Source organism: Seriola dumerili, unplaced genomic scaffold, assembly GCF_002260705.1.
Source record: "Seriola dumerili isolate Sdu_G_001 unplaced genomic scaffold, Sdu_1.0 BDQW01000052.1, whole genome shotgun sequence".
In the NCBI taxonomy this organism is placed as follows: Eukaryota; Metazoa; Chordata; class Actinopteri; order Carangiformes; family Carangidae; genus Seriola; species Seriola dumerili.
In genome coordinates, this window is record NW_019174307.1 from 13,533,518 (window position 1) to 13,555,686 (window position 22,169).

The 22,169-nt window shown below is 40.2% G+C and overlaps 1 protein-coding gene across 1 annotated transcript; it reads right to left on the minus strand.

Annotated features, from left to right (window-relative positions):
• Positions 1-37: 37 nt before the first annotated feature.
• LOC111218182 (F-box-like/WD repeat-containing protein TBL1X) lies at positions 38-20,560 on the minus strand. Its single transcript, XM_022740338.1, has 15 exons — positions 20,288-20,560; positions 6,646-6,751; positions 5,896-6,041; positions 5,385-5,604; positions 4,277-4,409; positions 3,968-4,109; positions 3,795-3,858; positions 3,556-3,653; positions 2,854-2,914; positions 2,567-2,688; positions 2,395-2,469; positions 2,168-2,295; positions 1,054-1,219; positions 834-935; positions 38-688 (listed from the first exon to the last, which is right to left on the minus strand). Exons 2-15 carry the CDS (start codon positions 6,701-6,703, stop codon positions 662-664), a joined length of 1,542 nt encoding a protein of 513 aa, XP_022596059.1. The 5' UTR covers positions 6,704-6,751; positions 20,288-20,560; the 3' UTR covers positions 38-661.
• Between the last annotated feature and the right edge of the window lie 1,609 nt (positions 20,561-22,169).

The window sequence follows — 22,169 nt, forward strand, 5'->3', positions numbered from 1 at the left end:
GTGAGGAGCCCGGAAAAAAAAAAAAAAAAGCAAGAAGTACTCTTGGAAAAAAAAAAACTATTCTCCACTGAGGAGAAGTTAAGCACCCTGTCAACAGACAATACCAGTGCTTCAATATTGATGTTACCTTTATCATGTCACTGGTTTGTTCATTTGGACATGAAGTAACATTAGCACAAAGGAATTCTAAAACCACAACCTTTCTTTCATAATTTGTTGCCTTTCACAGCCAAACACGTGTCTCATTAACACTTCTCTCTTTCTGTAAAACTCATCTTTGTGTTTTCAACCCTTACAACCTGATAACAGCTGGACCAGTGGCCCGGAGGGATCACAGCACTTCCTCATTAGAAACCTTTTTTAAAACACGGATGCACCCAGGGAGTTGGATTCAGTCCAGTCTTGGGCATCTCTTAACCCGCTTCCATTGTCTCAAACAGGTGTATCATAAAAACACACGTCAACAGACTGTAAGGTGCACTGAATCCAGTTGGTGTTGGCTCCTCAGAAGCTGCTGCAGTCATCTGGTTTAACTCCTGTGAGGGTTTTTGTTTCAGTCCACCTTAACAGCTCTTCTCGAGCAATGAGAGTGTGTTTGCTGATGTCAGAAGAAGGCAATTTGCTGCACGTTTCAGGATTCATCATCAGAGTCTCAAGTCAGCTATTTTCGGAGATCAAGAACACATACCTGGAAGGAAAAGCATTGAGTAGCATTAATAATATATTTCAAGCAACATGTATTTTTTTACTTAATGTTGCAACTTGCAAAATTTTATTGGCAAGCACCAAACCACAAAAGTTGATACTGTTGGGAATTACTGCTAAGTCCTCACCGAGCCGTCTGATGCACTGGCACCAACTTTGTCCCCGGTGCTGTTCCAGCAAACCTCGAAAATACCACCAGTACCCCGGTAGCTGTGCACCAAGGCTCCAGTCTACAGCAAAAGGACAGACAAATAAATTACCAACTCCATTAACTAATGATTTTGTGGTCACAGTAAATCTTCTCTCTTATGCTGTTGGTAACCGTATAATTCCCAGCCTGAAACTCACCGTGGTGTTCCAAATGTGGACACACTTATCGAAGGAGCCGCTGGCTAGGTGTTTGCCATCAGGGCTGAAGGCCACACTGTAGACGGGTTCCTGGTGTTTGGTCAGTGTGTGAATACAAACGCCTCGCTCGACATCCCACAGTCGCACTGTCGAGTCGAAAGAGGCACTGTGGGCGTGGGGAAGAGAGAGAGTGCACAAATAAGATGAGACCAGTGCAAAGGATTCATAATCATCTGTTTTGCTAACATGAAAGATGATCTACTGAAACAAAAAAGTTTCACTAGGGCCATAAAAATGGCATCAGAATATCTGGTCCTCAACAATTTCACAATGCTGACATGTGAACCTCCAATATAAAACATCTTGGAAATATTGTTGAACGCTGCTTCGTCAAGAAGAAAAACTATACAAAACGATCCCACGTTGACACAGTGCAAATAAAAAATGTGTCAACTTCTCATAAAAAAATTTAAAAAATGCCACCTGCCACCAAAAAACTGAGACACTGTTGAAAACGAACACTGATACAAAGAGGCTGATTTCAGTTAACACATCTTCATAACCAAGAACCTACGGATTGTCACCAATGTATAAATAGGCAGAGATAATCTCTTATGGGTGACAAGAAATGAAAGCGAACTCTATGACATTATGCAGGGAGCAGAAGTGAAGTCAATTAAAAATGTACCGCACACATGCTGATCAAGGATGGCATTTACTTAAGATTATGAAGCTCCATCCAAGCCGTGGCAATAATGGCAGTTTTGTCTCCATTGTGAACTACAGGCAGGCATGCTGGGTTGTCAGCGAGGGCTGTAAATTCCTGTGGTATTTGAACTAGAACATTTAAACATGCATGCACATCTGGGTCAGGGTGTAAGGCTGTGGGCCACTGACATTTACTAGCACTGGGATTTTGCCTGGAACATGGTTTCTTCTGAATGCCAGGCTATGACGAGTGTCCCCTTTCCAAATATATAAAAACCCAAGTGCACCCGCATGTACACAATTTTTATCTGAGCACACAAACCTGGACTTTTCTCTCAAAAGTGAGCAATGTGTGCGGTAGCTCTGTATGGTCCTGAACGTGAGCTATGCGTGAGTGATTTCCCACCTGGCGAGCATTATGTTGGAGTTTGGGTTGTTTGTGCCGGGGCCTGTGGGACTCCACTTGATGGTGTAGATCTCTTTACTGTGAGCCTGGAGGTCGTGGACACAGGACTCCTGCTTCATACTCCAAATCTGTGTGTGAAGGAAACGGAAACAGCAAAACATGACCGAATACAAATCACCACTCCGGACTGTTCTCTTTAACCTCCCGAGACAGAGGACGAGTTTTACCTTTAACGTCATGTCATCTGAGCAGGAGGCAAGCAGCATCCCCGACGGATCCCACTTAATGGCATTAACTTCATTCTGCAAAACACAAACGTCGTTAGCGTGACTGTCGGGGGAGCGAGCGTGGTATGGTGGGAGATAAGGTCAGAAGAGCAGCGTGGAAAAAGCTGTTTACCGTGTGGCCCTGGAAGGTCTTGAGGGGCCGGTCGCTCCCAAGGCGACATACGTGAATGCACATGTCTGTGCTACAGGAGGCAAAGGTGGTGTTGTTCTGCCAGTCGACATCCAGTGCTGGGGCTGGGGAATATTTTAACGCAAAGGTCCACATTCGTTAAAGAGTTAGGTCGGTTTATGAGGCCACAATGGGACCCCAATTGAGCAGGAAACATTTTTTGCATCATACTTATCATTGACAATAACAAGCTTTTATTATCCTGGATATATGTTGTGAACTGGCTTTACCTGAGTGAAAAGGGAACTGCTGCTTGGCTTCTCCTGTGTGCGCGTCCCAAATGATTGTCGTCTGGAAAAATGAAATTGAGCATTTCGGACCACAAGTGCAACATTTCAATTGCATCATTACAAATAATGTGACATATTAAAGGTTCATTAAAATGTGCTCTAACGGAGTACCAGGGCTTGAAATTAACACCCGCCATCCAGCCAAATAGGTGGGTAGGGTAAAAAACAAAAAAAATGTCACAGTCATTGACCTTGGTGTGTGTGCATTAGTAAACTGAATTTCTTTCTTCTGCTAGTTTGATTTTCAAAGAGTCATTCGCAAAATAAACATATCTGCAGTTCATATTACTGTAGCATTTACTGTAAAACTAACACAAATTCCGTTTTGTTTCTTTTAACTTAATAAAACTAAATTTTCTTTAGATCTGGTAACATGCTACAATGATGCTGTGATATACAGGGCTCTTCGCTCCGTCAGTCTCTTGGGTGTATACTGAAAAGAACGTTTACTGATTGAGGTGCTGTTTGCATTGTACTTTATGGATACCCGTGAAATGATATGTTACAGATTTACACTCTGGCTGGTGATCCCAAAACAGATCATTTCAAGCCCTAGGACTAGTAAATAAAAAAAATAAAAAAAAACATGATGATATTATCACTGAAAGACACAAATCCATGCTGGGGAGCTTTATGAAATACCTTATCTACACCAGCACTGAGAATAGAGTTCCCCTTCTTGTTCCACTTGAGTGCAAATATGGGCCCTTTGTGCTGCCCCAAGGTGCTTGCCAGATTTCCTAGTGGATAAGAGCCATATCCATTTCTTTTAGAAAAGATCCTTCAAAAAATTGTCACAGAGGTTGCATTATTCACAATAACAATGACATAAACCTAATGACCGAGGAAACTATACTGTGCTGGAATGATGGAGGACATACCATCCTTTGTCCATATCCTGGCAAATCCATCATAGGAGCCCGTTGCCAGGAGAGTCCCGTCGCTCTGTTGGATGGAAAGATATCAAAACAGTTACTTTACCGTCTTCAGCTGCGCAGCCTGCACATGGTAAAAGTAGAAGAGTGGAGATGTGGATGGATGATTGGGGACCTACATTCCAGTCCAGTGAGGTGACGTCTTTGTTGCTGGGGACATCCTGGCCACCTTCTCGGATACAGTGGCGCAACACCAGCTGGGTGGAGTTGGAGTTATTATTCTCATTCAGGTTCCAGATCCTGGCGGTGGAGTCCCCGGAGCTGAGCAGAATACCAACGCAGCGGGAGGGGCGTCAAAAGATTGTTTAATATAAGCTGTCAGCTGCAGTTCGTATGAAGCCATTCATCTTTCAAAATAAAAGCCAAAGCGTGCATACAATATAGTATGACTCATCCAGCGATCTGTTTCAGCACAGACAGAGACTCACCCTGAGGCCAGCAGATCACTGACAGGGTTCCAGGCACAGATGAACACTTCTGACTCGTGGCCTCGCAGCACTGTGGCTTTACTGGCTGGTATCGCAACGTCTACATCCATCTCCATGGGCTCACTGTGGTTATCTGAGAAGAGTCGGCGCGCACACAGACAGATACACACACATACATATTTATAAATGCATCAACACACACATGCAAACACACATACACCAACACTTGTCAGCAAACTTAACTTTAACTTAACTGCTGATAAATTCATCTCTAATGAATATTAATTGTTGCCAGATGTTTAAGTCAGTAAAGACTACCTTCAAACAACAGAGACGGATGGAGAAAGTTTTTGCTGGTAAACGCCAGTGCTATTTTTATTTATCTCAGTCTGAAAAACTGACCTACTTTGCATGCATACCATTATCGCAGTATAACAAGAAACCCAGTCGCAGTAACGGATGCAGCTTTTATAATAGAGAAAAGCTTTCATTTCATTTCTACCTCCCTGTTTCCCTGTATCCTCAGACTGTGAAACTTTACTCACACCCAGCTCTTCCTGTTGCCATCCACACCTTCAAATTAAATTCCAAGGGGATACACTGATACGAACATACACTCCTCTCCCCCTTGTCTTAAGTTGCACCTGATCTACACCTCTCTGGTTTCACTCTCAGAAGAAGCTAAACAACTGCTAACGATATCACATTCTGTGAAAACAACACGGCTATTTTTGTTTCCGAGTGTAAAAATTCTACATACAGATTCATATAATAATGCTGGGGTTTCTCAGTTTCGACTGGTGCTGGCATTCACTGGAGTCAACATTATAATTAGTCAGTAAAGAAACACTACACAGTGACGACTAATAATAATCAGATTAAGAATTATTAACATTTTAATCATTTTTACATCAATAGAAATAGAGAATTCTTCCTTGTAAGCTGCAAGTCTAAAAACTAACATGTAAGAGAGACTTTCAGAACAGGAGATTGAATCATAATTAACCCCTTTCTTTTAACCCTTCTTCTATCAGATAATTACTTCATACTGACCATGTGAGTTTCTACTGTGAGATAACTGAGACACCCATGTTCATATTCAACTTACTCATGTTGTGAGTGCCATTCTCCTCCCCATTGACAGTGGCTTCTCCATTCTTTGGTGCATTAGACTGGTTTCCAGAGGTTGAAGCTGCCATGGCACCGGCCGCCTGCTGCTGGGCTAACTTGTCGCGGAAGGCCTGCTGCCGCGTCTGCACCACATCTGGCATCACCGCATCAATGAGCGACAGCGACTCGATCGGCCGACCGTCGAAGACTGTGCCATCCTGTTGGGATGACAGCGGAAAATAACACATCATGAGGTAAAGGGATTTTTAATTAGTCATTTGTATGGAGTCATGTTTCTCGATATGATCAAATAGGGGTGAAATGTGATTTCTAGTTGGTATTCCTCGACAAATATCATTCAGTGTTTCTTTCAGTATAAGAATGAGCAAAAACGTGAAAAGCATTTGCAGTTAAACCGGTGTGTTGTCATAGAGATCAAAGTTTGTCTTTGTATCATTAGCAATAGAAAACATCTATGGGAGTGTAAAAAAGCAGGTCTCTGCCCTCACCTCATTGATGCTGATTTCTGCCTCCACATACTGAAGCCCTTTCTGCAGGATGGAGATGAGGGCTGCAGGGGGCACTAGTGTTCCATTGATGTTGGACTGGCTGATGTGGCTCTCGATGCCAAAGGTGAATGCTGAGTGAGAGAAACCTGAAAACAAAACACCATTCACATTCATTAACGCGAGAGTGCCAAGCACAAGATGTGCACAAACACAACTCAAATATTCAAAGGAAAGTCTCGTCTGATCCAAACAAAGCTAACAGTAATTGAATACTAAAAAAAAAACTGAATGGCGTAGCAAGTATGACATTTGAGAGTGTGATAAGGCATGCCAATATCAGTGTTGACCTCTGAGCAGCTAGTAGCTTGTATTCTGCCAAATGGCTTCAGAGGCACACTCAGTAAACAGTAATAAAACTGAGCAGCGGGAATTTAAATCATTGATTGAAGAGTGAATAGCACGTTGGCGTCTAAGAGGCAGTGTGCCTGTTTATTTCCTTCCACTATAAGCTAAAGAAAAATCTTGCTGTAAGTGAGCATGTGATGTTTGACCATGCGTAACATAAAAATATCATATTATGTGTTTTGTTTTTACAAACTGTTTATGCATGATAACGCCATTCTATACAACTCTGTGTGCACAAACGATAAAACCCTGCAATGCTGGGAAAAAGATATCAGCAATTAATGTGTCGCGCCAAAAGTCAGTTCATTGTGTCGTTGTTTTTGTCATTGTATAAGCGAGACAAACCTGATTCTTGGAGGTATCTGTAGACCAAGAAGTTCACTTCGTCACTGGTAATACTCATCTTAGCCCAATGAAAGGGAGGAGGTATGTTGGAAGGCTGGGTTCACTCCTGTAAATTTAATCAAAAATTAGGGGTTGAAATTAACATTTAGTTATGCAGTCTTGCATGTGACATATTTTTAAGCCACTGTAACATATGATATCTTTATCACGTTCCTATAAAAATGGATACAAATCCTGCACACTGCACAAATGTGTCCTGGGCTTTGTTTAGTGACACACAGTCATGTGCTGATACATTTTAATAGACACACAACCACACGCACACAGGACAGCCCTCACCTCCAGCCTTTCTTAGTACATGCTCACTCTCGTCTTGCCCACTGCTACATGCATGATTCCCTCCTATGACAATGTCAATAGCTGGGTCACTTAACCTGTGAATCCATGAATAGTACTAGATCTAAGTATTCCCATCCTCTCTTCTCTGGCCTAATGGGAGTGTCTATATCCATTTGGCTTCCACTGAGAACTGAATGGTGCTTCCCATTAGTGACCCGGCCAACCATCTAGATGGAAAGAGCCCTGATAAAGCAGTAAGGATATTAAATGCCAGTCTACAACCCATCTAGTGAATTACAGATGAGACCAAGGGGCTAATTATTCATAGCAGGCAGCCTGACCTTCCCTTCTGAGTTATTTTCAACAAATAGGGGTGTTTAATAGAGCTTATGTTAACATTTCAATTGAGACTGTCTCATAACTGACGGGAGCTGAGGAAACAAAAATGCAATTACATTCTGAATTCCATCACATATTTGTCCTCAGGCTGATGAACACTGTAAGAATACTGTAGACTTTATCATTTTCCAGTGACTCATGCATACAATTTTATGAGAGCAGGGTAAATAGAGTTGGAATGAGATTACTTATAGACCCAAAAACACAATGTAAACAAACACAAATGTGTAACTAAATACGATAAGCAAAAGAATGGCCCTGTAAGCAAGTTAAAGTAAAGCAAAAGAAACCAACTGCAACCTGACAATGACTCATGACGTAAAAAAGATATACAACTATTTCCTGCCCGTCTACCGGGAGATAAAGGGACAGACATTTTGCTGAGAATAAAAAGAGAAATAAAGGGGGATGGTGTCAGGTATGAAGACTGCATGGCTGTCCAACCTTCATTCCAAACACTGTCCAGGCCCACTCAAGTTTCCCTTTGGTAGCATAGCAACAAGAGCGACCGAGCAAAATAGAGAATGGTGTTGTCCCAATTACCAGTGGGCATGCAGCCAGAGGGGTTGAACATGTTACTCAACATGAATTATTCACTTTCACCTTGGTATATTCTTTCAGAAAGAGTCTACCTTTATTGTACCACAGCAGACATACTACAGGGCTGGAATTATAACAACCTCTGCAACTGGTGTGGCCACCATGTGATGCTCCACTCATATTTTGTAACAGAAAAAGGGGTGCTATTATGTAGTAAAAAAATAAAAATAAAAAATCCTGCAACTGCAAAAAAATAGAACAGAATCCCGCGGAAATATTACTAAACAAAATTTTGGTTTTATCTCATACGTTCTCGTTATCATTTACATCATCAAAAAAATCCCACTCAAAAAGGCAAAGGCTCTTTGCTCCCTGTTTTTTCCAAAAAACAAAACCAAGCTTGTCGACCTGCTTTGACCACTGTCACCATGTTTCTCTTTCGCTAATTAGCTTACTTATGGGACTAGGAAGGGCTAGCCACATCAAAGCAAGGCAGCCACTGCACCCAAGGCAACACAAGCTACATACCGAACAACTGGAAACGTAATTAACAGGCAGTGTGGAGGGGCTCAGGTCCCTTCGGTGCAAGGCAGGAGCAATAATAACTCTAACAGATGGGCCCACGATGCCACCCTCACCCACTCCCTGGGCATCTGAGCCTCCTTTGACCAAACAATGTGCCATCCAGGAAACCACACAATATGCTAACCTTTGCTATGGCTATGGTTTATCAACCTTACTGATAACATCTGAAGGTGTGATTCCTCTGAAAAAAGGAAGACATCACAAATGGGAAAAGAAATACACTTGCTTATAAGGCTGCTCCATTAAAAAAAAAAAAAAAAAAAAAAAACTGTTTTCACAGCACAAATTAACCACTTTGAGGTACTTGCATTGCTGACCCACAACTCACATTGCTGAGCTCCACAAAATTCCAACAACTGAGCTGTCTTGCCATGTTCTGCACCACCTTTCATTTGCCAGCCCAGTCTGTTTTTTTTATTCAGTGGTGTCCAAAATTCACACTGGACACAAATACACCTGTTTAATTCCTTCTTTGTTCTCCTCTTTTAATCCTCTGATGTTTTATGTTGAAAGATCCGGCCTAATGGACAGGTTTCTCCTTTGACAGGTTTCTCCTTGAAATGTTTTAAGTTGCCATTCTCTCAACTGGCGGATCAGACAAATGACCTGTCAAATCACACACTAGCAACACCCAGAAATTAGCTTTTTTTTATTTTTGGTGTGACAAAATGTTGTCACAATAGACTCAGTATCCAAAAACAGAGGCAAAGATGTCAACATTTAAGTCCAAAACCAACAATTTCTGAGAGTCAAATTAAAACATTACCAAGTGCAATCCGATGACTGCATAAAAGACAGGCTGGGATAGACTAATAAAAACTAAATGATAAATGAAAGAACCCCTCCTGTGGTGAACAGGCTCATTATGGTTAACACTATGGTTAACTGATCACTGCACTCTTGTAGCAATTACTGACAATGTAAACTACACCAGCAGCTTACTAATTCACCTAAGTGCATTACGGCCTAAGGATGTGGTCAAAGCTGAAGAATAATAAAAGTCTTCATAATGTGACTGCATCTGCTGCATTTTTCAGTCTTCCATCTCATGCATGTCTGACAAACAAATACCATCTACACAAGTCATGTAACAACTCACACTTCCCTCACACAATTGCCACCCAAAGCATATTCTTGTGTAACTACGTGGCTAGTGTATTGGGCTGAAGGCACTGAGTGAACAGCAGCACTGTGGCTAAATGTTTCCAGTGTAAAAACCCACACAGGACTGCAGCGACGTGCTGCTTTCACAACACAGCTGATGTAGACGAGGTGAACTTTTAATTTAGGTTCAAACACTTATGGATCATTATCTTGTGAAAAATTTCAAGTATGCTTTGGCATACCTTTACATAATGTGATTCTGCAAATATTCAATGAAACAGCTGAATGGCCCTTTAACCGCAACAGTTCCCCAACCAGGAGTCTGTGCTTTACCATATACAGGAAAAGCATGGAACTGAACCCCGAAGCTTTGTAAATTTTAGAAAAAAGGTATCACAACCATTTCGAAAGTTTTTAATATGAATAGACCTGAAGTCGTTGGCAGTTTGTTTTTACAAAATCCAACACTGATGCTAGCAATGCTAGTGCAGTGTTTCACTAACTTTCTTGTACAGGTGTTAGTATTTCAAAAAGTCATCACAGATCATGACATCTGATGAGAGCATTAGAGCATGCGTGTTAATTAAGGCTATTCAAATGTCTTAGGCAAGACAGCAGATGATTATTCATTTACAAAAATATCTGTGTTGAATCCAAGCAACTTCGACTTTGATATAACTTATAGTTAAAAGAAAGGGAATAGTTTCTGATGTTAGAATATCTAAGGATAGACATTCATTTAAGGATATATGTGTATAAAAGATTTTAATGACACAACACTGACATCCTCTCTGTGTGTGTGTGTGTGTGTGTGTGTGTGTGTGTGTGTGTGTGTGTGTGTGTGTGTGTGTGTGTGTGTGTGTGCGTGTGCGTGTATGTGTAAAAAAATGGTATTGTTACAATTTCCGCTACCCTGGGTAAACAAACATGCCACTGCAAATAATTCCATGCACAGCACTCTGAAACAGGCTTACGATGTGAAATCATCCATTCACCACTGACATCAATTAAAATGCTTTTTGAACATAAATATTTGAATGTATAAGTAATGGAGTAATGAGAACTACACAGCCAGCCATCTCCTACACATGCAGGTTTGAAAAGAATGATGTTAAAAACCAGCATACCAGGGACCCCATTTTCTCCTGCACAGTCACCTCCTGACAGATGTGCAAACAAGACCTGGAAACAGCAGCCATTTTCTCTTGAACTGCTCTGCTGAGTAAAACCCGCCTTTGAAGCTTCTGGTTGGGCTGCAGTCTTCAGGGGGGGAGGGGAGTGAGAGAGAGAGAGGAAGAGAGAGAGAGAGAGAGAGAGAGAAAGTGGGGGAGGGGAATCAGAGAGGGGGATGGTGGAATGGGAGCAGGGTGATAAATAATGATCCCCACACAGGTAATCACAACAACCATTTGAGCATTATTCTTTGCCTCTCTCAATGAGTCACTTAGCGGCAGCCAATGTAGGTCGGCACACGGTGGGGGATGGTAGCCCTCAGTCTCCAGGGGAAACACTTCTCCCACGCTTCCTATGGGTGGCAACACTTTAAATGTTTACCAGGAGTGGCCAACTGTGTGCCAAGAGAAACTACAGTGTGTAGGTCTTCATTCCAACCAAAGACTCCACCCACTGAGTAACACTCCTTTAAGTGGAGGGAAAGAACTCGTACAAGAAATTATCCGCTGAGGTGATCAGTCGAAATGAAATCGTGCGTACTGTTGGCTCTCCGTAGCACATGGCTGACCACCCCTGGAACCACTAGGCCTAACCTAATGGTTCTTCCAGCAGTTAACAATCAAAGAGGTCATCAGGGTAACACATTAGTGCAACTACAGCCGATAATACTGCAAACGTGTCCCAACGCTACGATCCTCACACCAACTACAATGAGCCAAATCTTTGATATAAGCCTTGACAGATTTGCAGGAAAATGAGCATTAGGTGTGTCTTTCTCTTTCAAGAGAGAAGTGCACATTCACAGGCGCCACCATCAATTATATTTTCTCCTAAGGGAATGAATGGGGGATGGTGACAGACAGCGTGGATCACTGAAAGGATTCATCATGATGGCTTCTAATCGGGGGCGTCAGGACCTAAGATCCACCCTCATGCTGAACCCATTAGAATCAAATAAAAATGACAACTCCCACTTGCCCATTGGTGTCATTTAGTATTCTCAGAAGAAACAAAAGGATATCAGCAGTCTTACATTGTTCAAAGAACAGAACCCCTGGGCTTTTTCCCTATTGATGTGGACAGTACATTACATACATAAAAGGACCAAAATATCCCTATTACTTTTATTGAGTTTAGGAGTAAAAGGTAAAGGAAACAATATATTGTCAAAGAATAGACAGTAAAATTGTTATTGTTTTGTTAGTGAAAAATCACTAAGAGACAGACAAAAGGATTGATTACTCTCAGCATTCCTCTATCCAAAATAAAAGCCAAGACTACAACTGAAAATAAAATCAAATACATGTAAATGACACATTTTACACAGCTGCTTCCTCATGACAGAATTATTAACTGCTGTGCAGTGTGATTGACTCTTATAATCCTTAATACTAATGGATGTATTATTCCAACTGGACTTCCTGGACAGTATTACATCCAGTACCTGTAGCAACATGCCCACACCAACAGAGATCCTTTCAGTTTTTGAAGTCAGTGATATTTTTGGTCTGATCACCAGGTAACCAGGCAGCTTCTGATCATATCTTAATGAGGGCTGAACAATTAATCAAAATATTATCAAAATCGTAATATGACCAAGTGCAGTATCCAAATTGCAGGAGCCTCAATTTTTTGATAAAGGTAAAATGTGTCACAACATGCCATGATAAAAGAATCATTGTGTTGCTACAGATGCCTCAGCCTACAAATCATATTCTCCGTAAAGAGACATGCTTGTTTGGCACAGACCCCAGTAAAAATCACATCATCATCATTTAATATTTTTTCAGTGAAAATGAAATGCAAAAATGTATATCGTTCAGCACTGATTACATTTAGATGAGTCGATACTGGAATGGTCACATTTGGCCACAGACAAATGTGACCATTTGTCATGTAAGTAGGAAAACTTGATGCATGTATCATTTTATCATTTTGACTTTAATATACCAATGCATATATATATATATATATATATATATACATACATATATAGCATGGCGTAGGAAATATATCTGATTGTTGACCAGTTACTTCTAAAGACAGTTTTTACAGTAACCCGGTTATTGCATGTCAACACTGTCTGATTCCCTGCCTTAATCTTGTTTCTCCAAATAACCTGGTTTCAATATGTGCATGTAAGCACACAAAGAAGCAGCCGCTGTAGGGCATGCACATGTATATGCCTCTGTGGGGGTGGGTGGCAAGTAAATACGTTGTGTGGAGGGGACTGTGGGAATTAAAGAATAAATCAGAAGAAAAATGGACATTCTGCATGTCATCTGTTACTTTGTACTTGGAAAACAAATAATGCCTTCAATAGTCTGACCTTGCACTCATATCACTACATATATAGATAAAGAATTGTACATAATTATAGTTTATTGCTCCGTTTTAATTGCTCTGTCTTTTACATAATATAATTCACTGTACAACAAAGACAAGTTTGTAAAATGAGATCATTTCTAATCTAGGCCAGTGCATACTTTGTATCTTCATGTTGCATAATATGATAAAGAGCCACAAGTTCCTGTGTATTTCATCTGAAATAGAGGCAAAATTATCTGTATATTTGATCAAAAACAGCAGACTGAATAATGAGAACATCTGACAGCCTTCATCTGTGTTGACATACTGTAGAAGGGACCATTGTCTCCACCACTGACAGGAACTGAAACCATTACATCTTTAGGGGAACATACATGTCTTAACAAGCTTTTTACATAATCATAGTTTTGCTGAAAAAAAAAAAGATTGTATAATTTTAGCCATTTTTATGTAGTTGAGTAAACATATATTTCTATATTCAGTCAATAGAAAGAAAGAACTAAGTGTCCTTGAGATTGTAAAGACAACATAAAAGGCCTCAGCCAGGCAATTCTTTTTTCAGCAAGATGAGGATTGCACAAATAAGCTGTAAACACAGAGACAACCCAGTGTGGGCAATACAAGTGTTGCTATGGTGACCAAAAGATCTTGCTTCTCTGTCAACAGCTGCTCATGCCACCCTGAATACCCCCCACTCTCCTTGAGCTTTCCTTCCATCTGACATCAGGGTCAAACAAACAAAGCAGACAAGTGAGCTGAAATACTGATCTTTATTCTAAGCCATGCCTCGACTTATTTTTTACCTCGCATTTACACAGTACAACATTAACACCACACAACAAAGATTTCCCTTCGTAGTCCGTGTGTGTTTGTGTGTGTGCGTGTGTGTGTCCTCTAAACAGCGTATATCCTGCTGGGCAATTGATTCCACTCACAGAATGAAAAGTTTGGAAATGTTTTCATTTCTCATTGTAACTACACAGACCTCTGAGTGCACATACGTCCGGTGCATGTAGAGTCATTTATTTTATCTATATGTGTATTTAGATCATGACAATACACACACAGTTACTGACAATGCTGAGATAGCAATACCAGATTTTTAATCGAAGTACATTGACTTCTTCCTTCGTCCATTAACGGCCTCACTTGATGAAAACACATGACCAGACCAACAATGTAGTCTTCTTGGGAAGATATAAATAGACCATTAATCTCCTATAATAAAAACTGACCTTTTACACAGCACAGAAATTAGTTGATAGAAGTTATCAATCAACTCTTTGTGTAATTATATACAACTGTAAGGGTAGAGTGATGATGCATGTGCTCCATTCTTCCCATTTAGTATGCGTTCATGGTAGGATCAGTCTGTGGTATGATGTTGACAAGTTTCAAACTTCAAGGAAAAAGGAAATTACAAACTATGCAGCAGCACACTTGAAACTTTCACTGGCATTCTACAGATGGTTGTTTCGTTTCCGGAGCAGTGTGCTCAAAGCCACAATTCATGGTTTTCCTAACAACAGCTCACTCCTACCACTGGCTGCCTGACCAAAGCTTTAGACAGATAACTCATGAGTACATTCACAACAGAGCACCACCACAAAAAACTAATCTGTGCAATGTTTTCCTTCCTCTTTCATTATGAAATTACTGACTTCTGTGCACCAGTGTGGGACTGCCATTGAATGTCAATTTAGTAACATGCAATGATGCTTGAAGGGGTGAAGGTGTGCACTTGGTTGTAGATACAACAAGTAATGGAAGTTGTTGGATAAAGACTGAGAAAGAGAGACAGAGAGGAAACCTTAAACTTTGCTTATTTTCTCCCCATCATACACCTGCTTGATCACTGCATACATTTGAGTGTGAATGTTGGAGTGTTGGCTCCAGAAGTCACAGAAAATGTTAGACACACCGAACAGCTGGAGCTAAGACGGCACAATGTTGGAAAAACTGACATTGTGATATCATTTTTTCTGCGATATATATATATATATATATATATAGCAATATTAAAAATATACAGCAAATTTCACCAGATACATGCAATGTGTTATCCATGTACAGATATACAATTAATAATCAGATTCGTCACATTTGGTTCCTCCCTTCCAGAGATCAGGTCGGACTCCTCGACTTTTGGTTTCACGTGTGCGACTCTGACATCGGCATGGACAAGTGGAGAGAGCTCAGGTGGAGAGGTATTTGGGAAAAACAAAGTGTTTCTTAATAAGCTTTACAAATGGACTTGTGTGTCGCAGTTGTGTTACTATTTCTAACAGTGTTCAATGCTTAATTTGCATGGTGGAAGAAAATCAGGCATCCTGGTGCAGCTGACGATAGTAAAGCTCTCGCACTAAACCAACAGACTTATCTATATACTGAAGATATGAATACAGATGGATCTGGATAATGCAAGTTTTGTGTGTTGTGTGTATTAAACGTTTCTTACGTTAGGGCACGGCCCAGCCTCGTGACAGTCACTTTTTAACTTTTAACCAACACCAGGATGAGCTACCGCTGATAACAGGAATACTGTCATCTAGGCGACATTATCTGTGATAGTAACTGCGTCGTATGCGAGCGCTACACGGACTTTTACACGCATCTCGATCAGTTTGATCGAGATACACTGAGCACATGGAGCACTTCCATGGCTTGGACGGCCATGAAAAAGGTGAATAACCGCATTATAAAATATCTGGTTCTTTCGTCTTCAATAAAAAGTCAAATGTACAAGTCCGTGTACATAAAAAGTGTGATGAGAAGTTAACTACAACTCCCAGTGTGTTTATCGGTGACAAACATCCCATCACAGAGCTTAAAATTCTGTGATGTGCGCTGATATCAACGGGTGTGAGCTCCAGATTAAGTTGCTGGGAAAATCTTCTGACTTTGGTCAAAGTTTCACTTATAACTTTATTTAGACATGAGAACTGTCAACCATGATATTCTTGATGTGAGAATTTTGACATAATGTGATTTCGTGAGGCGATGATAAATTAAAATACTGATTTATTGTCCAGTCCCACCCACATTTCAGACATTAAAGAAGTCTTTGTCAAAACATGGCGTGTGAAGCCATAGCAGTTCAAGATGTGGTCTCTAGATGCTGTTCTTTTTATGTTTTTGAGTACATATTTTTCTTCACATTTACTGACAGGATAAGCTCTCGTAGCTCAATCAACAGGGGGCGAGAAGACAGTGAAAAAACAATATTCCCTTTAGTTAAAAAAAAAAAAAAGTTTCTCACTCTGGCATGCATGTGCTTGCACAACTTCCTGAACAGTCATCCACCAGCATAATTGTGCCCCCAACACCTTCCTTCTGAAAATCTAGTTAAAAATTACAGAAGCACACTAAATTGATGGCAACATAGATCATTTTCTACTCTCCTTTTAGTCAATATTAAGAAATGACATTGCCTACATGCAGACTGTCCTTGCAAACAAAATGTGTGTGTCTATTGACTGAGCCTAATGCGACACAGACAGATGTTCATTAAAAGCAATGAACATATAAAGAAAGAAGGAACCTGAATCATTAGCTACAATGGGTTCAGACACAGTAGGAATAGAAACTGATAAGCTGTATGACACTGAACAGTTTACACCCTTAAAGATATGTGGCTTTGTCCCACTAATTTAAATACACACAAGGACAGAGCCAAGGCACAACAGACACATGTTCACACAACGATAAACAGAGCCACCCTAAATCCAAAATGAATCCAAATAAATAACTATAGCCTTGAACTAGCCAGTACTTGTATGGGCGTTATTTCAGAGTAACCACTAGTCTGCCAGTTGGCAGATAGCCCATGAACGCTGCATGTCTCTTTTGGAGGGAGAGAATGGTTCACCTCCCCCCATGGCCTATCATAAATAAATACTGCTACAGAAATATTTGGACAGCCCGATACAAAGCTTTGCAGCACCACAAGGCTGACATGGGCTTTCTCAGGGACTTCCTTGCCCTACTTATGAGCAGGGGATACATTTCTGTTTTGAACACACAGTCTAAACCCAATGTACCTTAGATTTGCTGTTGTCTCTTCTGTGCCACAGTTCACTGAATCCACAACAGTCACATTCGAATGACTTATCAAAAATCAATCTAGAGCAAATTGAGGAGTGACTAGAAGCCACCAGATGAATGAATTATGATTATTACATATTACAGGCCATCCAGTTTTTTTCCAGACCTGAGTCCATTTACAGCACTGAAATCGCAGAGAACATGTTTCTTCTCAAATCCTGTCACTGAACAAGAGGCAGGTAGACAATGACCTGTGGGCCAACAACATTATTCGTTTATGCCCTCTGAGGACTCAGTAAATCTATGTCCATCTACTGAATCCCCAAATTTTGGCTTCTCGCAATAAAAAACAATAACATATTTAAAAATCAATAATTGGAAACTGTTATGTTATCTGAAACATGTAAGTAAGACATAATAAAACTCCTATAGTTCTTTTAACAGGCAGCACTAAACCTGTTTTTGTAACGACTGCAATTAGTCTTCACTGCCAGCCCTCACCTCTGTTGACAAAATGAGTAAACCTGCTGGTAAGGAAAGGCAATAGGGCTGAAACCAATGTCACAATGTTAACAGGTATATGTTTGCAAATACGAGCAAATCACATAAAATGTATATTTATATTCATATAGCAATATGTATGTATAATCCACATGTTCCATTATATCAAGCAAAACTACTCAACTACGCAAAACAAAAACGTCAGTTAGCTATGTTTCATCTACAGTTAATCTACCGAATTCAAACTAATCTCAACCCCAAAGTCCACTTACTAAATTGTCAAGATTTAACCGACTGCTAAACTGATAAATACATGGTGTGAAAGCCTTCCCTGTACTCCAGGGGGCTCTTATCAGTTGAACACCGTGTGGTCTCTAGGGCTGAACCGAATGCCGCAAAGCTTCAACTGTTGCCATGGTAATCTGCGTCCAAATCAGCATTTGAATGCTGCATTTTTTGTTATTGTTATAATAATTATTTTTATAATAATTATTATCATTATTAGTAGTAGTATTATGTACACTGCCACAACAGTCCCGGGAAGTAAGAAACGATAATCCAACATTATTCTTGATACATCAACATCAATTATTATTAGCTATTGTCAGACAAGGACATTTAACCTTAGTGATAGTTTTGTGTGTCATAGCTCTCATCTCACGTTACCAGCACTGACACTGGGACCCTGACACATGACCATGTGACAGGCTTCCAAGGTACAACAATGCCAGCAAGATGTTGAAAAAGTCCAGCATCTGAAATAACTGTAATTCTCACTGAAGCTTTGCAGCCCTGAACATGGTATTGGGGGCAGCCCTTGTGTTCTCAGTAAACTAGTTCATCTCTTCATTAACGCAAAATGGAGTAAACTAGCAAGCTATAATGAACAAATAATCATGACACCAAAATGTCTGAAAAGAAATGTGTGGAAGCATTTTAAATTCCATGCCACATATGTAAAAATAGTGAATAAAAATAAGATCATTTCTTGACTTTGTGATATGGAAGTCATTTACAGTAACATTACCATGACAATAACCTGAAACCCTCTGTTAAACGAAACGAAACGAAACGAAACTAAACAAAGCAACGTCAATTTGACAACGTAATTCAGGATGGAGCTATGTTGGTTATGTTCAAATTTTGTATAACAATTTACGCGCTTATTATTATTTGTTTGAGCTTGATTTTTTTTTTTTGAAAAACAGATGGCTCTATTACATAATCGTATCGTCTCAACATTTCCAGGGAAAGACACCCATTCATGATGGTATATTCTTTCATTATGTAAATCCAATAAATACAACTGCTGTCTGGTGTCTCTGTGGTGATGGCATTAGTGAAGAGTAGTAGGAGTCATCCAGCTTATGTCCAATAGCTTACTATTTAAAAAAAAAAAAAAACAGACACAAAGGTGGCAGCAGTAGCCAACATGTCAAATCTAGTACTGCCAGTATCTTCTCCCCAGTGTTTACTCTCCAATGCAGCTTCTTTGTTAAAATGCCTCCATGTGATTTCAGTAGCTAAACAAGACTGACTGATGTTGTGAACAAACAACATACAACAACAGACACTAGGTCAACAAGAAAATGGGGACATCACTTTAGCGCTCATTATTCGGGCCACTGATGTAGTATCAGATTTAAAAAAAGCATTCAAACAGCAGTGTGTTTTGAATGTTATTTTCATCTGAATCCTTCTCATGTCTTGCTTTAACAGAGATAATGAACACTTTGATGCTCAGAGGCCAGGCGAGACATCTTAACTGTGTTTGTACATGCTGCATCCCATTATTCCATGACCTACAGAGAACAGCCAGGGCTACTAGACAGAAAATAAGAAGAATTTGTAGGTCACACAACATTTCTTAATCTTTTCGTAAAAAAGTAAACTGTTTTAGTGTTATGTGGACATGCAGAATCACAATGTCCTTAAGCTTCATATTTTGCAGGTTACTTTTGATATATAGATGCCTCTCTTGTGCTTTAAGACAGTTACAGCTGCCACAGTCAGGAAACAGCTTAACATTGTAGTTATACAGTAACATGAACTGTCCCTTAACTACTGGTGGCAATGTCTAGTACAGCTGAATGTCTTTCCCCTCCCCCACTCATGCGCTTTAAGTCTGCAAGGGAATATAAATATGTATCATTCATATTTCAGCTTCAACAAAATGACTGAAACTGCACTGGTGCAACTTGATATGGTGGATGTTTTCTATTGTGCTATAAAAGGCAGAGTGGATATCCTAATTATTCGCCAAACTGGGACAACGATCAACCTGTAAAACTTATTGTATTTGGTGAAGTAGTCCACAGCTCAGCTACCAAGGTATATTGTTAGTGTGAGAGAAAATATAACACACAGCATGAGAAAAGTAGGTTGTTTTAATAACTAACAACGAAAGAGAGAAAATTAAAAGACACAGGCTGGAATTTCAACACACGTGTGAGTCAATGGGTGACTAAGCTATGCCGGCAACCTCCTAATCAACGCCATAATCACCAATTTCTGAAAGTCATTATCCTCATCGCATAAAAACCCACACACAAACACAGAAGCTGCCTGAATGCAGTGCAGCCAAAAACACGCCACTCGACTTTTTTTTTTTTTTTTTTTACTGGCTTACCTTTTATTGTGAGAGTGAACTCGTGGTGTCCGCCGCCACCTCTTCCTCTTCCACAAGGAGAACCTCCAACTTCAGTGAGCTAGCAACGACTTTCCTCCCATTTTGCTTATCGTCATATTTCAAGTTCCGATCGCTGCTGTGTGACTCACTGTCGGCTTATTCGGTGTGCTAACGAAGCGTATTCGCCCAGACAAACTGACAACTGGCGGTAAAGTTGGGGGGGGGGGAAACAACCCGAGTTTCTGTGGCTGAGGCTGCAGGCTACTCAGTGGAGTTTCACCGTTCACTGAGAACAGGAACGTAAAGAGACAGCAGCAGCAGGCGCTGATCGGCAGCGGGAGAGAGACGTAGACAGAGAATAGGGGGGGGGGGGGTGAAGGCTGACCTTAAACCTGAATATTGAAAACATAAAAACACAACAAAGTGCTTAAGTTTATCAATTAACTCACTAACAATTCTATATCTTGTATAACTCACTGTCCCAATTGGCTAGATTATGTGCTAAAATGTCAGCTTGTAAACACCTAGCTATCTTTACAAGGGGAGTACATCTTACATAAAGAGATAAACGTATGCTGTCGTCCAAAGACTGTTTCAACGGCTGTGTACCGGTACCAATAAGCTACTGTATGTTAATGTATCCTATCTAAAATGGAGCTAAGCTTGGCTCAGATTTCACCCACAAGAGTGTGCTAATTTAACTTATACCGTTAAATTGGCACACTCCCGAATGAAAAATGTCCTAATGTGTATTATTACTTTAATATTTTTGCTGTAGTGTAAGCAATGAGCTGAGTCTCACAAGCTACAGTCTTGCATGTTGTCTATCTGGCCCCTGAGCTTCTCTTCCCCTCCCCCACACTCCACTATTTTTCGCCTGCCCGGTCACACAGCGGTTGATTAATTCTCCTTTCGCCTTGCTCAGTCATTCAGATTTGGAAAGTAAATAACAAGTTGACATCATTACGGCTCTACACTGGTGTGACACATTCCTTTGGTTACCGTACCTACGGTAATATTTGCGCACGACATATTACTTGCTAAAGTAATACTGGGGGGTCATTGTTGTTTTGTGATGGAGTTAATATTCTTCAATTCAAATTGTTATTGTTATTCACTGATCCCAGGATTTTTACTTTTATTTATTATTCATTCATACATTCTTTTTTGTGTGTGTACACAACTGTTTCTGCATTAAAAACAAAACATGCGTGCAGCCGGACAACTAGTAATTTTTAATTAAATTTTAATTTTGTGCGTGTTTGTGTGTGTGTGTGTGTTTTTTTTTTAATTATTATTATCTGTAGGCTATTTTGGGAAATAAAATTTAAAATTGTTGTCTTTAAAAAGGGGTGGAGGTTGTATCAGTGGGACTTAAGTGTTCCTAAAATCTTGGTTACCCTGATAGTCACAATGTATCATTTGTAAATGAAAAACTGAAACAATAAAACGTATGTGAAAAAAGAAACCAATAAATATGAGACTGAAACAATATCATTATCTCACCATTGTACCAAAGGGGATGAGCCACCTTTGAGGATGTGATGAGGTCTTTGAGGCCAAAAATGAGTAGCACAACAAGGCAAGCCAGATATACCTGGAGTATTACAGGGATTTATTGCTTTGAGGGAGTACAAAGTCAACAGCTGATAAACTCTCCCTTTTACTTGTATCTGTGGCCACAGTTATTACATAACTATTCTTCTGGCTGTTATGTCTCTATAGGTCACACTTATAGCCTATAACTACAGTATGGTGATAACAAGCAGGAGATAACTGCAGTGGTATGCCTTCATATACCGAGGTAGGACTGAAGGAGTTGTCAGAATATCCTGGGTTTTGTGTATTGGGTGGGAAGAGCCAACCATTCCTGGTCCATTTG

What these genes read in the sequence shown, in the direction of transcription:
- LOC111218182 (XM_022740338.1), bottom strand. Translation starts at nt 6,703, where the DNA reads ATGAGTATTACCAGTGACGAAGTGAACTTCTTGGTCTACAGATACCTC. An exon ending in CAGAAATCAGCATCAATGAG is followed by an intron (nt 5,605 to 5,895) that starts GTGAGGGCAGAG and finishes TCATCCCAACAG; the next exon opens with GATGGCACAGTCTTCGACGG. An exon ending in CAGATGACATGACGTTAAAG is followed by an intron (nt 2,296 to 2,394) that starts GTAAAACTCGTC and finishes CTTCACACACAG; the next exon opens with ATTTGGAGTATGAAGCAGGA.